The sequence below is a fragment of the Nannospalax galili genome, unplaced genomic scaffold, assembly GCF_000622305.1.
Source record: "Nannospalax galili isolate Female #2095 unplaced genomic scaffold, S.galili_v1.0 scaffold1231, whole genome shotgun sequence".
Taxonomy (NCBI): domain Eukaryota; kingdom Metazoa; phylum Chordata; class Mammalia; order Rodentia; family Spalacidae; genus Nannospalax; species Nannospalax galili.
The window spans coordinates 1,509,014-1,523,608 of NW_008329696.1; the positions used below are offsets into that span (position 1 = coordinate 1,509,014).

At 49.4% G+C, this 14,595-nt stretch overlaps 1 protein-coding gene across 1 annotated transcript; it reads left to right on the forward strand.

Moving 5' to 3' along the window:
• The first annotated feature begins 867 nt into the window (after window positions 1-867).
• LOC103740882 (protein C19orf12 homolog) lies at window positions 868-10,205 on the forward strand. Its single transcript, XM_008841571.3, has 3 exons — window positions 868-1,020; window positions 5,232-5,404; window positions 9,217-10,205. Exons 2-3 carry the CDS (start codon window positions 5,242-5,244, stop codon window positions 9,480-9,482), a joined length of 429 nt encoding a protein of 142 aa, XP_008839793.1. The 5' UTR covers window positions 868-1,020; window positions 5,232-5,241; the 3' UTR covers window positions 9,483-10,205.
• Window positions 10,206-14,595: the final 4,390 nt, after the last annotated feature.

The window sequence follows — 14,595 nt, forward strand, 5'->3', positions numbered from 1 at the left end:
TGTAATGACGTCATGACTTCATTTGTTCAGTACTGGTGTGAATGTCTCCCCGCCTACCTTCCATTCCCTTTGGGGTTTCTTTCTCCCTCCCAGCACCTCCCCCTGCTCTGGTACTTGGTACTTAGTTCTATGTCCCAGGAAGGAGACAGCAGGCAGGTCCGGTTCTCTAGGGGCCGCCAGAGGGCGCTGCCCGCGGGGAAAACAGGCTCAACTCAGCCTGTGTAGGTTGAAAGGAGAAGCAAGCTGAGCTGTTCTTAGCCTCCTTTAACTTTGGTTCTTGGAAAGTCACCCAAACTGAAGCAAAAGCTCCTATTCGGAATCGGTGGGGAATTCTTTCATGCAGCCAGGAGAGTCTTGGTATTCAGGGCCTTTGAAGCTTTCTCCCAGGAGACAGAAAACGCAAATAACATGGGTCTGGAGTGGGAAATACTTCTGTCCTCTGGGTGCCCACAGCACTCTGGACAGCCACAAACACCCAGGCTGGAATCGGACCTGCCCCACCTCCTAGCTGGGTGCCGCTGGCCAGGACAGCCCCTCTGGTCTAGTCTGACAATGCCAACCTGCCTACTCAGCAGGTTTGTGCTCAGAGTTAAGGTCCACGGTATTGGGGAAGCTTCCAGAATCCTCTTTCAGATTTGGGATGGAATCTGAAATCAAGGCTAGCACTTCAGATCTCTGGGGCCGGGGGAGGGAGGAATTCTCCTCTCCCCTTTCTGGACTCTTCTACCACACCGCCCCCTCACATCCTTTGCTCCCTCCCAAGTGGATCCCCAACTCAACTACGCCCAGCCAGCGGTGCCCGCCCCCTCCCCCCACCCCCCTCCCATGGGAGGCTGGAGGGCAGGACCAGCTTTGGCGTGTCTCATGCAGGCTGGGGGCGAGTTGATTCTGGTCAGCGCATAAATTAACTTGGGTTTCTCGGACAGTGCAGGCTTCTGCCGCCTCTCCCACTCCTAGTCCTGAGTAAAGGAACCTGCAAGTGCAGACCCAGAGCAAAGGGTGCTCAGGAGAACCTTCCAGGTGAGAACCCAGAGGCTGGGCAAAGGAGTGCAGCGCGGTGTGGGGACGCAGAGCCCCCTCCAGACACCGCATCCCGGGTGGAGTGCGCAGAGCGCGCAAGTGTCAATTAAAGTGGCCCCCAGGGTGAGGAGGGAGAAGAGAATGCCCGGTTCCATCCTTGGAGTCCTTCCCGTGGCTTGGCCCAGCTTGGGGACCCGGATCGGGTATGAGGCTTCCCAGGCAGAATGTTGGAGGGTGCCGGCAGGGCGGCTGCAGCCTCTGTGCCTCGGTGTCCCCGTGGTGCCTGCCCTCAGCTTGGGGAAGGTGCACCCAGGTCTGCAGGGCCCAGCGGGGGTGTGCGACACGCTGTGATGTAAAGAAACCAAGACACAGAGAGGCCAAAGCCAGAGCAGTAAGTGGGGTTTGTGTGGCGGCTGGAGCAGCACCACAGGTGCCCAAGAGTGCGCTTGCGCCCTGCCGGGGTTCGCACCACCAGGCCTGGCCTCCTGCTTAGAGGTGGTCAGGAAGGGGTGTCAGGCCCAAGAGGCCAGATGAGCTGTGTGGAGACAGGAAGCTGCGATAGCCTTTCCCTAAAGAAACCGATACTCTGAGAGGTGGAGAAGCCACTGCTATGGCCCAGTGAGTAGACTTGTGCATGCCTGGGGTATCCTGCTGCATTGGGCAGGGTGCTGGCTGTCTGCCCCGGTCCAGCCCTGACCGTGAGCTAGGAAGTGGACCTACCACCCAGGCCTTCTGATCTGTCCAGGGAAATCAAGAATCAGACATGTGTGTGAAACTTTATTATCGGTATTATTTTGAGGTAGGGTCTTACTATATATAGCCCAAGCCGACCTTGAACTCACAGTCCTCTTGCCACAGCCTCCTCAGTGTTGGGGTTACAAAGATGTGTTACCCTGCGGATGATATCTTTTTTTTTTTTTTTTTTTTTGGCCTTTTTTTGAGACAGGGTCTCTCTGTGCCCCCAGTTGACCTGGAACTCACTTTGTAGACCAGGCTGGCCTTGAATTCAGAGAGCTCCATCTCCCTCTGCCTCCCAGTGCTAGGAGTAAAGGCCTGGGCCACCATGCCCAGCTCCATATCTTATATTTAAATATCAACAGTCAAGTAATTTAAAGACAACTTTGTGTTGAGGAGTGGGTGGATAGGATGATGAAATTTTTCGGAAGCCAGAGTGCAGGGCGGCTTCTATAAATTCCAGGAAAATGGAAACTCCCTTGTACTGGTGACTAGTGAACTCTGGCTAAGGGCCTGTTCTCCTTCTCTTTCAGTTTCATTTCTTTTCTTTTTCCTCTTAAACCCTCACCGCAGCCCCAACTTCCTCCCTATACACTGGAGATTAACACCCAGGGCTTTGTCTGATACTGTTTTGATTGTTTGTTTGTTTGTTTGTTTGTTTGTTTGTTTGAGAAGGGGTCTCCCTGTAGCCCCAGCTGGCCTGGATCTCACTATGTAGACCAGGCTGCCCTCCATCTCACAGAGATCTGCCTGCCTCTGCCTCTCCAGTGTTGGGATTAAAGTGCGAAACCAGTCCAGCTCTGATACTGTTTTTAAGAATGAGGTACAGGGAGGTCTGTGTTAGCCCAGAAGCCTTCTTCCCCCCTTCTCCCTCACAGTCTGAACTCAGAAAGTGATGCTGCTATCTGAAGGTCTGGGTCTTTACCTCCTCTTTGTGTATCCCAGAGCCCCTCTGTAACCTTCCCATCGGCCTGGGCACCCACAAAACTCCAGGGTTCCCAGTTGGCATCGGCCTTCCCTGCGCCTGGAAGGTGGACTTCTGGGAACCAGGGCCCATTTTAAGGACAGCATTGTTGAATTAGTTGTGCTGCTGTGGGAGGGTCACACTCTCCTTCCTCCTGCATCCTCCTCTCTCTGTCATTCACAGACACAGGTGGACATGGACTGGGAGGCAGGGCAGGACAAGCTGCCCCCTCAGTCTCTCAAGCCTGAAGAAGTTAGGAAGTGGAGCTCTTTGGCACAAACCTTTCCTTCACAATAAGTCTGTTGATGCTCTAACTTCTGAAATGATTCCTGTGAGGAATTTAAACCAGCCTTTCTGCTGATCAGGGCAACCACAAAGCTGCATCTGCCTGTGGTGTGGGACTGGCAAACCCCAGCTGCAGTGGGGCCCCCTTCCTTGCCCAGCTCCCCTGCTCCCTGGCACCTGCTGGTCATCATCCTGAAGAAGTCTGACTTGTGCCCTGACACTGGCCTGGCTGGGCTAAGGGGAGGATGCAAATGGCATTTGCATGCTGGTACCTCATCTGCCTCATGGGTTTTGACTTAAGGGCATCAGAGGAGGTCAGGAGCAGCATCTATTTGAGTGGGCAGTGAGGGTGAAATGGGTACAGTAGGGCCCCTTCTATTAGGGTTCTCCAGAGGAACAGCATTGACAGAAAGAATATATATGAAAATAAATTTTAAAATATTTATTTACTTATTTATTTTGGTCTTTTGAGACAAAGTCTCCCTCTAACCCCAGCTGTCCTGGAACTCACTATGTAGACCAGGCTGGCCTTGAACTCACAGAGATCCATTTACCTCTGCCTCCCAAGTGCTGGGATTAAAGGTGTGCTCCACCATGCCCTGTAAAATAGTTCATTATTTTATTTTTTGTGTATGAGTGTACTGCCCGCATGTATATAAGTGCACCCGTGTTGTGGTTGCCCATGGAGGTCAGAAGAGGGCGTTAGATTCCTAGAACTGGAGTTACAGATGATTGTTTTGAGGGGGGACATGGCTTGTGGTATAGCCGCTGAATAAGGGCTGGGGAGGCGGGTAAAGAGACCTCAGGAGATGCCAACCAGGGCTGTGACTGTACTAGAGGAAATGGAGGTGGGGTGTATGTGAAATCTCAGGAGATGCAGACCAGGGCACGGACTCCTCCCTATGGAGGGACTATGGCAGGGGACTCCATAGGGAGGAAACAGAGGTGGGGTGGAAGTAATCCCCAGCCTTGGGAGAAAGGGATTTATAGTTCTGTTACTTTTTTTTCTGTCTTTTTGGGACATGGTCTCCCTGTAGCCCCAGCTGTCCTGGAACTCACTGTGTAGACCAGGCTGGCCTCAAACTCACAGATCCGCCTGCCTCTGCCTCCCAAGTGCTGGGACTACAGGCGTGCACCACCATGCCGGCAGTTCTGTTGCTTTTTAACGAGGCTCGCCTCTCTTCATACATTCTATCACCGGGTACCTCAGCAGCCCAATCTGACACCCCAAATCTGGGGCCTCTGTCAGCCATGGAGGCCTAGACACGCTGGTTCTGATGTCAGCAAAGGAGGCAGCAACAGCAACAACAGGATGTCAGCTGGACAATGAAAGGGAAGGTCAACAAGGAAAAGAACCATGTGGGCTGCTACCAGACAATGCCGATCACATCTGGGTGCGTCTTCCAATGTCAGGGAAGTTCCTCCAGGGAGGCTCCCTGCTCAGGTGATTCTAACTTGTGGCAAGTTGACTTTAACGCCAACTCTCATGTCCTTTAGTCACAGTTTTACCTTCGGTAGTTTCAGCCACCTGCAGCCAGAGAGTAGGTGAAAAATTCCAGAAATTAGCTGGGAGTGGTGGAGCACGCCTTTATCCCAGCACTCAGGAGGCAGAGGCAGGCGGATCTCTGTGAGTTCAAGTCCAGTCTGGTCTACATAGTGAGTTCCAGGCTAGCTGGGTCTACAGGGAATCACGAGTCCAGACTTGTGTGGGCTATGGAGCAAGACCTTACTTCAGAAAAGCAGAGAGGGGCTGGAGAGACGACTCAGTGGTTTAGAGGACTAACTGGTCTTGCTGAGGACCCTGGTTAAGTTTCCAGAACCCACATCGTGGCTAACAGTCATCTGTGAGTCCAGTTTGAGGGAATCCAAAGCCTTTTTCTTGCATTTGTGCTCATTGCACAGCAGGGGTGAAGTTACATGCAGGCAATATACTCATACACATAAAAATTTAAATTAAAAAATTGTTTAAAGTAAAGCATAAACAGCTGGATGTAGTAGCACACACCTTTGATGCCAGCCCTCCAGTCCTCCAGAGGCAGTGGCAGAGGCAGGCAGGTCCCTGTGAGATCCAGTCCAGCCTGGTCTACATAACAGCTTCTGGGCAGGACGGGGCTACAGGCAGACCCTGTCTCAAAAAAAAAAAAACAACAAAACCGGAATCAAACCACCTCACCCCCAAATGCCCAAGCAAACTCTCAACCAGATGTCTTTTTGAATGTCCTTTAAGGTCTACAGAGATGCCCATCACTGTGGATGACATCATACAGCTGCTGTGCCTCATTTCCCAGAACAGAAGAATGGAGGCAGCCAAGAGGCACTCTAGGACCGGTGCTGTGGCCAAAACGGCACTGGGCTCCATTTTTGGTGGTTTAGTTGCTGGCCCAGCAGGAGCAGTCTTTGGTGAGTGTGTGTGTCTCACAGATACAGCCAGCTGTGAGCGTGTTGTAAGAAGGTTTCTGGAGTCAGGCATGGTTGTGTATGCCTTTAATCCCAGCACTTCAGAAGCAGGAGGTGGAGAGTGTGAGGACAGGCTGGGCTCTATATACTGTGCTCCAGGCCTGTCTGAGGCTGTGGAGCCATAGGGAGGAATGGCCTGGGGACAATGGTACTGCATGCCCTGTGTGAGGAGTCTGTGGGTCCCAGTTGCTTCTGTCTGCCCTGTTGGAAGCACGGCTCCTGTGTGGAGGCCTCAGGATGCAGGGTGATCTTGGCCTTGACATCTGTATCTCTTCACACATGGGAGACACCTTTCTCCTGGTGCCAGGAACCCCCTGGTCCTGCCCTTCTCCTAGAGCTGAGTCCTGGAATCTAAAGATACAAGGTGTCTAGGTTCCCTTGGATGTCCCTGCCCCACATCACCATTACCACACTACCTGAGAAGGAATGTAGGGTGGAAGCTTGTTTTGCTGAGCTCCATCCATGAACAGATAGATGCTCAGGGTATGGCTGTTTTACACGGGCTGGCTTGCTCCAGGAGAGGCCCCCTTAAAAAGCAAGGGGTCCAAAAGCACAAAACAAGGACAGAAAAGCAAAACAAAGGTCCAAACGGCAGCCATGCCCAGGAGAGCGACTCTGCCCACAGTGAACATCCTACCTGCATTTTGCCACCTGTTTCTGCTTGCCAGTGTCTGTCACTGAATCAAAGAAAGGCTAACCCCCCACCCCTCCACTGTTCTCTGGAACCTCATTTACGCTGAGAGCCTGTGTTATAATCCTGGCTTATTATAACCCACCTGGCTCAGAACCATGGCTCAAAGCATAGGTTAACAGGGAGCCCCAGCTGGTCGCCCTCCAGGGAGTTGAGAAGAGGTCTAGGAAGGACAAGGAAAGTTCCCACACCCTACACCCTGAGATGGCTACCCCTGGAGCGTGCAACACAATTAGCTGGTGTCTTTACCAAAGCTGGGCACCTGCAGTGTGGGGCAACGTAGTTAATTACTGGCTGGCAACCCACTCCTAGAAGCCCGTCCTAGGTGACCACTACTCCACACATACTTTTTTGCCAAGGCTGTCAAGGCTTCCCGCTCTGTTCTTGTCTTCGTAGCAGGACTGACATGGAGAACATTGCAATAACCTGAAGCCCCATTTCAGAGAAACTTCAGCACATGGGTGGCCCAGACCTTCCCCTAATGTGTTCCCCTTTCCAAATTCTGTGAATTCAGGTGTCCTGACCTGGCTTCTTGCTGCTCAGAGAAGGAGGAGACAAACTTACTTCCTGTCAATGACACACCAGCCTTCCCCCCACTCCTATCCAAGTGCCCCTGACTCAGACAACAGGACCGTTTTATCATGTAGCTGTTTCCCATCTCCATCTTGGGAGCCTTTTCTTTTATACAGGTTGAATAAAGCCAAGAGAGAGCAGAGTCTGTAGGGAGATCCTGGGTGACTCGCTGCTTCCAGCCCCTGGTCACTGGGGGTGCTTCATTTCCCCTGAGAAACACAGAGATTCTCTCTGCTGCAAAGACCAAGTGGTAATTTTCGGGTTGATGTCCTGGCAGCTTTTTGCATTAAGTGCTGCAGTGAATCAAATACTGATGGTCCCATAAAGGGTTAGTGCACATGAGAACAGTGCTGCCAGCCCAAGTGTTTCACTGGCGTCACAGGGAAACGTTTAGTCAAACTTGTAAATCAGCAGGTTCTCCGCTCAGAGCCTTTCCTTTAGACAGTAAATGTGGCTGGCCCTGTCCTGGGATGCAGAGCAGGCATCTGCCCCAGGGACCACACTGCTTGGATTCGGACCACGTGAGGTTTGCCTTCTGTTTTCTGAGTCCAGCGTACAAATGGGTTCTCCCTGGCCTAGCCTGTATTATATATTTATTTACTTTAATTAATTTGAAATTTTTATGTGTGTGATTTGCTTACATATTTTTAAGTGTACCTTTGCATGCAGTGCCCACAGAGGCCAGAGGTGGGTGTCAGATCCCCCAGGACTGAAATTACAGTTGGTTGTTAGCTGCCTGTGAGTGCTGTTCACTGAACCTGGGTCCTCTGCAAGAGCAGCCAGTGATCTTAACCTCAGAGGCAATGTGCCAGCCCCATATAGTTCGTTTATTTTTGAGACAACGTTTTGCTGTATAGTCAGGCTGACCTCAAACCTAGCTCTCCAGAGCTAGGATGACAAGTGTGCATCACCATGCCCAGCTAAGGCTGCATTTTCTAAAACAAGCTTGTACTCCCTCTCTCCCTCCCTCCTTCCCTCCCTCCTTTCCTCCCTTCTTCTCCTGTCCCTGTTTCTCTCTTTCAGTACAGGGCCTCTCTATGTTGCTCAGGCTAGCCTAAAACAATCTGTATCCCAGATTGGACTTCAGACTTGAGATCTTGTGCCTCAGTCACAGAGTGCTGGGATTACAGTTCTGTGTCAGTTATGTGTCCAGCGGTTAGATCAAAGGTCTCAAGTGTGTTCTGCGTTAGTCTTCAGGTACATGACATCCCATGGTGTCTCCAGTGAACGCAGGCCTTGGGAACTTGCCAAGGTCACATGTTCTCGGATTTTCACTGTGAAGTTTCTGCTTTTCATACCGTATTCTGTACTTTAGGAGTGACTCGCTAAGTCCAGTCAGGTGGCAGCTGTGAACATCTGATTGCTGACATTTAAATTTTGTGGGATGCTTTAAAGATCCGAATCTGGTGTTCTGAGTGGCCACAGTTGGCTGGCATGTGGCAGTAGCTGCTTCTTCAGGCAGAGACCCAGCTCTCCAGGATACTGCAGGTCCCTCTGCTCACTTTGCCCCTTTGGTCATCTCCCTGGCCCTTAAAGGTACTTGGTTGATACTTATGCCCATAAGGTGCCTTGCCTGACCTTGTACGACACGGTACATGGTCTGATGAAGTGTTCGTTTCCATCCTACAAGATCTTTAATTGCCCAAACTATGCAATAAACTTACATTTAAACACAGTGTGTCTAGCTCAGTGGAGAGAGCTTTTCTAGCATGCCTGAAACCCTGAAACCACCGTTCCCCAAAAGCATAAATCTAAAAATAATGAGCAGAGATGGACGTAGTGGCACATACCTATGATTCTAGCATCTGGGAGGTTATGGTAGAATGATCAAGAGATCTCGGTTAGCCTGGGCTACACAGCAAGCCCCTGACTCAGAAAAGAAGAGAAAAGGGAGAGCCAAAGCTTGTGCCCTTGTTGGGCGTCAGAAAGAGAAAAGGTTAATTGATATCGATTCGTTTCTGACATTCTACAACTTAGGCTAGATAGACTCAAAACACTCTTCAAGAGAAAAACACTTTTGCTGGTCCCCAGGATCCTTTTCCCATGTGAATGTTCTGGATATTTCCTAAGCTTGAGGGCAAATTCACATCATATGGAAGTCACCATATGGAAGCAGCCGGACTCCTGGTCTCCATGTGGAGATGGTTTTCTGGGAAAATGTACTTCCCTCTCAGCCTCTCCTCTGTGGAGAGAGAGAGATTTTTCTGGGAGTCCTGAGAGTAGGGTGTTCATCAGCCATGAAGGGTGGGAGGGTGTAGTGTTTGTTGAGCATGGATGTTGAAAGGGGTGTGCTGGACCAAATGGGCTAGAGACCATGTAGACCTTTGCCCTGTAGACTATCTGGGAGAAGATGAGCTTGCCATGACCAAGTTTGCTGTGACTGGCTCCTGAATGTGCCCATTTGTCATGACAGTGACCCCACTCTTGACAAGAAGCAAGGCAGTATGTTGCGGGTGAGGTCGACCTAATCGACTCCTTTCTTGCTTTCCAGGGGGTGCCATTGTGGGCCTGCTAGGTTCCTGGAGTATGCATGATGAGTTTAAGCCAGTTCCTCAGATCCTAATGGAGTTGCCCCCTGCCAAAAAACAGAAGCTCTTTAACCAAGCAATGGCCATCATCAGGAACGTGAACAAGACAGACCCTGGAGTGCTGACTCTGCTGGTCATGGACAGCATTGTGGTGCAGCAGAAACTCCTGGCCATGTTAGAGGCCTACATCTTCAATGAGCTGCAGGCTGACATCCGCTACCGTGACTAGGCTGCTTCCCCTGGGGAGTGGGGCTTTGTTTAGGTGATTCTGTGACTCTCAGAAGGTGACTGGAGAATGAGGGATATCTGGCAGATCCACCTGAAAAACCTGCACTGACTTGGAGTGGAGCATCCCACTGGCACGTCCTACTGGAGTGTCCTGCGGAACGGCTCCAGCCATGCTGTGTGGTGGCCCAGCAGTCATTTGAGGCAAGTGTCTTGAACTGTGTGTGCTGCTGTGCACTGGCAGCCCTTTACTGGGTGCTGACAGAGGCTCTGGCCACCCCAGCTTCCCAAGTACCCCTATCAGGTGGGGACCAAAGGAAGTCCCCCCAGTATAATGATGGCTGACTACCCTGCATGCTTCTCCCCATCTGAAGACTGTGCCTCCCTCAGGTACCTCTCCCAGGACTGGACCCTTTACCCTCTAGGGTCTTGGAGCTCAGAGCCAGCTCTACTGAGGGTGCCCTTCCCTATTCAGGGTCTTCCCAGTCATCTCATGGAGGCAGTGGTTGGTCCTGAGTGAAGTCACAGATGACAGGCAGGCTCCCCACTCTGCCACTGGCTGCACCCCCAGGCTCTCTTGGGTAACTCTGGTTAAGCGTCTAAGGTCTTCTTCCCTCATATGAAAAATCATAGCAGTTCTTTAGTTTTTACTTTTATTGTCAGTTCTGGTCTCGTTTAGCTTTCTACACACAGGTAGCCTAAGTTAATCGTACTAAAATATATATATATATATGATGGTTTGGGATGTTCTGTGTGATATATTTATATATATATATATACACACACACACACAAATATTCTCACTGTGTTACCCTGGGTGGACTTGGCCTCCTGGGCTCCAGTGATCTTACTACAGCTGAAGCTGCAGGCTTGTGCCACCGTACCTAGCATTACCTCAGAGACCACCTTTCCATGCCCCTTTGCCTCCAGCAACTTCAACAACAACTTCGGTTTCACGATCCGATCTGAGCTGCTGTGATGCAGTCCCAGCTAACTGGAAAGACAAAGCCTGAACGTCCTTGACCCCAGGGACTCAGCAGGAAGTACTTTTTGTTTCAGACTTCCTTCTCTGTCAGGGTTAAACAAGAGGGAACCACCTTCTCACTGGCTGAGACTGCCTTGTTTGGAGTTTAGATACTATTCCCTGGTTTCCTGTAAGAGTAGGAGTGACTCTGATTTGACAGGTCACTTGTTTGGCATTTTCCTTGTGTTATGGATGGAACCCAGGGCCCTGCAGAGGCTGGGCAAATACCCTCCACTGAGCCCCAGCCCAGCTCCTCACTGCTCTACAGCTGCCGAGCTCATCCAAACCAATCTCGTAGGGGTTTGACTGAACATCTGCTGCTTCCTTTTGTCTGGTTTGTACTGGAAATGCACACTCATGGAGGACAGGAGCTGGTCTTGGCCTTCACTCCTGTCTCCAGCCTTGTACTGTGCCCTGCATGAGGTGAATACTCAGTATATAGATTTATTAGTTTTTGGCTTTTTGAAACAGGGTTTCTCTGTGTAGCCCTGGATGTATTTGAACACTTGATCTTCCTGCTGCAGCCTCTTCGGCACTGAAATTACAGGTGTGCATTGCCATGTTAAGTTCAATAAACAGATTTTTTTTAAAAAAAAGTGTTGTTTTATGTTTTTAAAAAAATTTTTTTAATATTTTATTATTTTTATATTATGTGTATGAGTGTATTGCATGCATGCATATAGGTAAGTGCACCCGTGTCGTGCAATGCCTGCGGAGGACAGAAGAGGCTGTTGGATCCCCTGGGACTGGAGTTAGGGACAGTTGTTAGCTGCCATGTGGGTGCTGGGATTTGAACCCAGGTCTTCTGCAAGAACAACCAGTGTTCTTAACCACTGAGCCATCTCTCCAGTCCTCCCTTTATATATAATTTTTTAATTACTTTTATGTGTATGTGTGCATTGCCTATGTGTAGGTAAGTGTACCCGTGTTACACAATGCCCATGTAGGACAGAAGAGGCTGTCGGATCCTCTGGAACCGGAGTTATGGACAGTTGTTAGCTGCCGTGTGTGTGCTGGGATTCGAATACGGGTCTTCTGCAAGAACAACCAATGTTCTTAACCTCTGAGCCATCTCTCCAGCCCCTTTTATGTTTTTTGAGAGCAGGTATCATGTAGTCCAGGTTGGCCTCCAACTTCCTATGTAGCCAGAGATGACCTTGAACCTCTGCTCCTCCTGTCTGTACCTCCCAAGGACTGGGATCACAGGGGTGTACTGCTATGCCAGGCTTCAGGAAATATTTTTTACATCACTGTTTTAGAAACACTTCCTCTAGACCTTCTCCAGGAAGTAAACATCCTCCTTCTCTGTGTAGCAAAGGAGACCGAAAGTCAAGTTTCCAGGCTCTTAAGCTGCTGGGCTGGGAAGTGAAGAAGCCAGAATCTGGAGCCGTCTCTGGAACCCGAGCCCTCACTAGATACCGTGCAGGTGTTTCCCAGTTTTCAGGAAAATGGAACGGTTTTTTTTAAAGTTGGTCTCCCTGTGGACCCCCAGCAGACCTAGAACTCACTACACAGACCAGGCTGGCCTTGAACTTACAGAGAGCTCCTCTTGCCTCTGCCTCCTGCGTGCTGGGATTAAAGTCTCATCACACCAGGCCATGCAACCTTGTAGCTTTGAGCCACATTTTCCAAATGAAATATTAATAGTAACAGGTATGCTATCTCGATACAGGGATCTCCAACTGTAGACAAGCAGTTTCCACCCTAAAGCACCGCCCCCCACCATGCTGTGCTCTTTGTTTTCAGAACCACAATCTGTGTGGTCAAATTACAATAAAATATTTTCCACTTAAATTTTATTTTGTCATGTATTTTGTGGTAATTGCTTTTGATATATAAAGGCTTATAAGAGGAAGAAAAAGGCAGGTTGCGGGAGCTAGAGAGATGGCTCAGCAGTTAGGAGCACTGGCTGCTCTTGCAGAGGACCTGGGTTCAATTCCCAGCATCCACAGGATGGCTAACAACTGTCCTTAACTCCAGTTTCAGGGGATCCAACACCTGGCCTCTGTGGGCATTGCATGTGTGGGTGCACATACACACGTAAGCAAAACACTTCTACACGTAAAAGTTTAAAAATTAAATGTTTAAGAAAAGGAAAGCTGCTAGGTTTGGTCTTTAGGGGGAAGGTGAACGCTTCCGTGCTCTAGCTTTGGCCCTGTGCTGCCAGCTGCTCATCCTGCCCCAGCCTCCTCCAGCCCTGGGTGCCCAGACTCGGGACAGGCAGGGATGGACCTGCTGTAGGGTCAGAGGAGGAGCTGGAGCTGGGCTGAGGGCCAGTCGAGTGAGCTCAGCACCCTTGCAGGGCAGGCACCTCCATGCAGGAAGAAGGCTCCAGGTGGGTCCCCCCCCGCCCCCGACATGGGGACAGGCAGGAGGAGCCTTTGTCTCAGAGCGCTTCTCAGCTGACACTTGTCGGTGTCTTGGCCCAGGTGACACTCTGGGAACTGACAACGTCACTGACCATTTCAGCCCTGCTTAGTTGAGTGGACGGGGACTAGGCAGGGCCAGGGTGCTGTCTCTGAAGACTACAGTGCTTCTGGTTGAACCAGCCCTTTCTGTTCTTCCTGCTAAACAGTCAGTGCCCCTTAAGTATCTTGAACTAATGCTCTAAACTCAGGCCCTCTGTTCGCCCCAGTTTCTATAGCTTTATCGGGCTCTAAAGTTACACCCTTTTTTTTTTTTTAATTTCTAAAATTTAAAAACCACATGATTAGAAGAAGCATTTCATTACAGCTTTAACATATTCAGCAACACATTCCAAAGCAAGGATACATCTCTTTCAAAAGTGGCTGTAAATTTTTAAGTTCACAGTTGAATTAATACAGCTAAACAACATTGAACTCAGTATAAACCCTTGTAAGATGTAAAATTGAATGAGCTTTTACCCTTTAAAGATCTCCATTTCATTTTAAAATATGCTGTTTCCTACATTTTTAACGCTACTAACACTTAGATGTTTGCACATGTGTCTTTAATCTCTATGTATCTGATTATTACTAGTCACAGTCGGTTACACTTGGATCCTTAGTACCTGAAAATGGATATCAAGTCATCAGGCATATTTTACTGGTAATGTTTATCACCTCTACTATTTAACATGAAGTAAATTTTTATGCTTCCTCCTCAAATATCTTTTTTAAAAAAATTGATTTTTTTCATGTGTATAGCATACAGAACATTCCACACAATCTTATTCATCTATATATCCACTTCCCAAATGGCACCCTCCCATAGCCTCCCCCCTTCCCCACTGGAGCCCATATACTCTTGTCATCCCTGTTACTGTCCACTGTGTTGTTGGCGCCCCCAGCCGTTTCCCAGTGCTTATCCAGCTGTTGAGTCTAGTCAGCCTATCTAAGTTCCTTGTTTTAGGAAGATCACCTCTTCCTCATCTAGCAGCAATCAGTTGTCAATATTCCTTTAGATAAGATTGGGGTGTGCTGTTCATTTTCCTAGTTCTATGCTTGGTTACTGTCTGGGAGTCTTTTGGGCTACCCTGGCCCATAGCTCAAAGGAAGGTATCTCCTGTCTGGCATTGTTTCTTATGTAGCCTTTAACTGTACATATGGACTCTTAAAAAATTATATTGACCCCATTAATCTTTGGTTATACTTTCCTTTTGCGTGTTTAAGACCCTACAATTGGCCCAGATGAACCAATTTATTTTTACTCTTAAGGTCGTTTGAGGATCTGTTTCTCAGGAGTAACATGGGCTTGGGAAGAGCCCTGGCTCCTTTCTTTTACTCATTCTGTCTATGTGGAGATAAGTCAAAGGTCCTGCTCGATCATGGCTGGCTTTGCTTGGAAGCATGGAGGAAATGCTTCCCCTGTGTTGACTCTCCTCTTTGTAGACTGGACACTGGTTCAAGTCCATCTGGTGGGGTCTCCTCAGCCTCCTTGATCAAGAGGACAGGCGACTCACCACAGTTACAGGACATTTTGAGGGATGCTCATAGTCCCCTGGAATTTATTGGACCTAGGAGGGAAGGGAGCAAAAACTGTCCTTTATGTCCCTCTATCCAAAGTAGTATAGGCCTCATAGTATAGCTGTTAAATATCCAAGAAGGTTAGTTCCACCAGTCTGGTACTTTTA

Bases quoted from the DNA above. Each gene is read 5' to 3' on its own strand.
- LOC103740882 (XM_008841571.3), top strand. From the start codon at position 5,242: ATGCCCATCACTGTGGATGACATCATACAGCTGCTGTGCCTCATTTCC. The intron at 5,405-9,216 runs GTGAGTGTGTGT...CTTGCTTTCCAG, and splicing joins CCCAGCAGGAGCAGTCTTTG to GGGGTGCCATTGTGGGCCTG.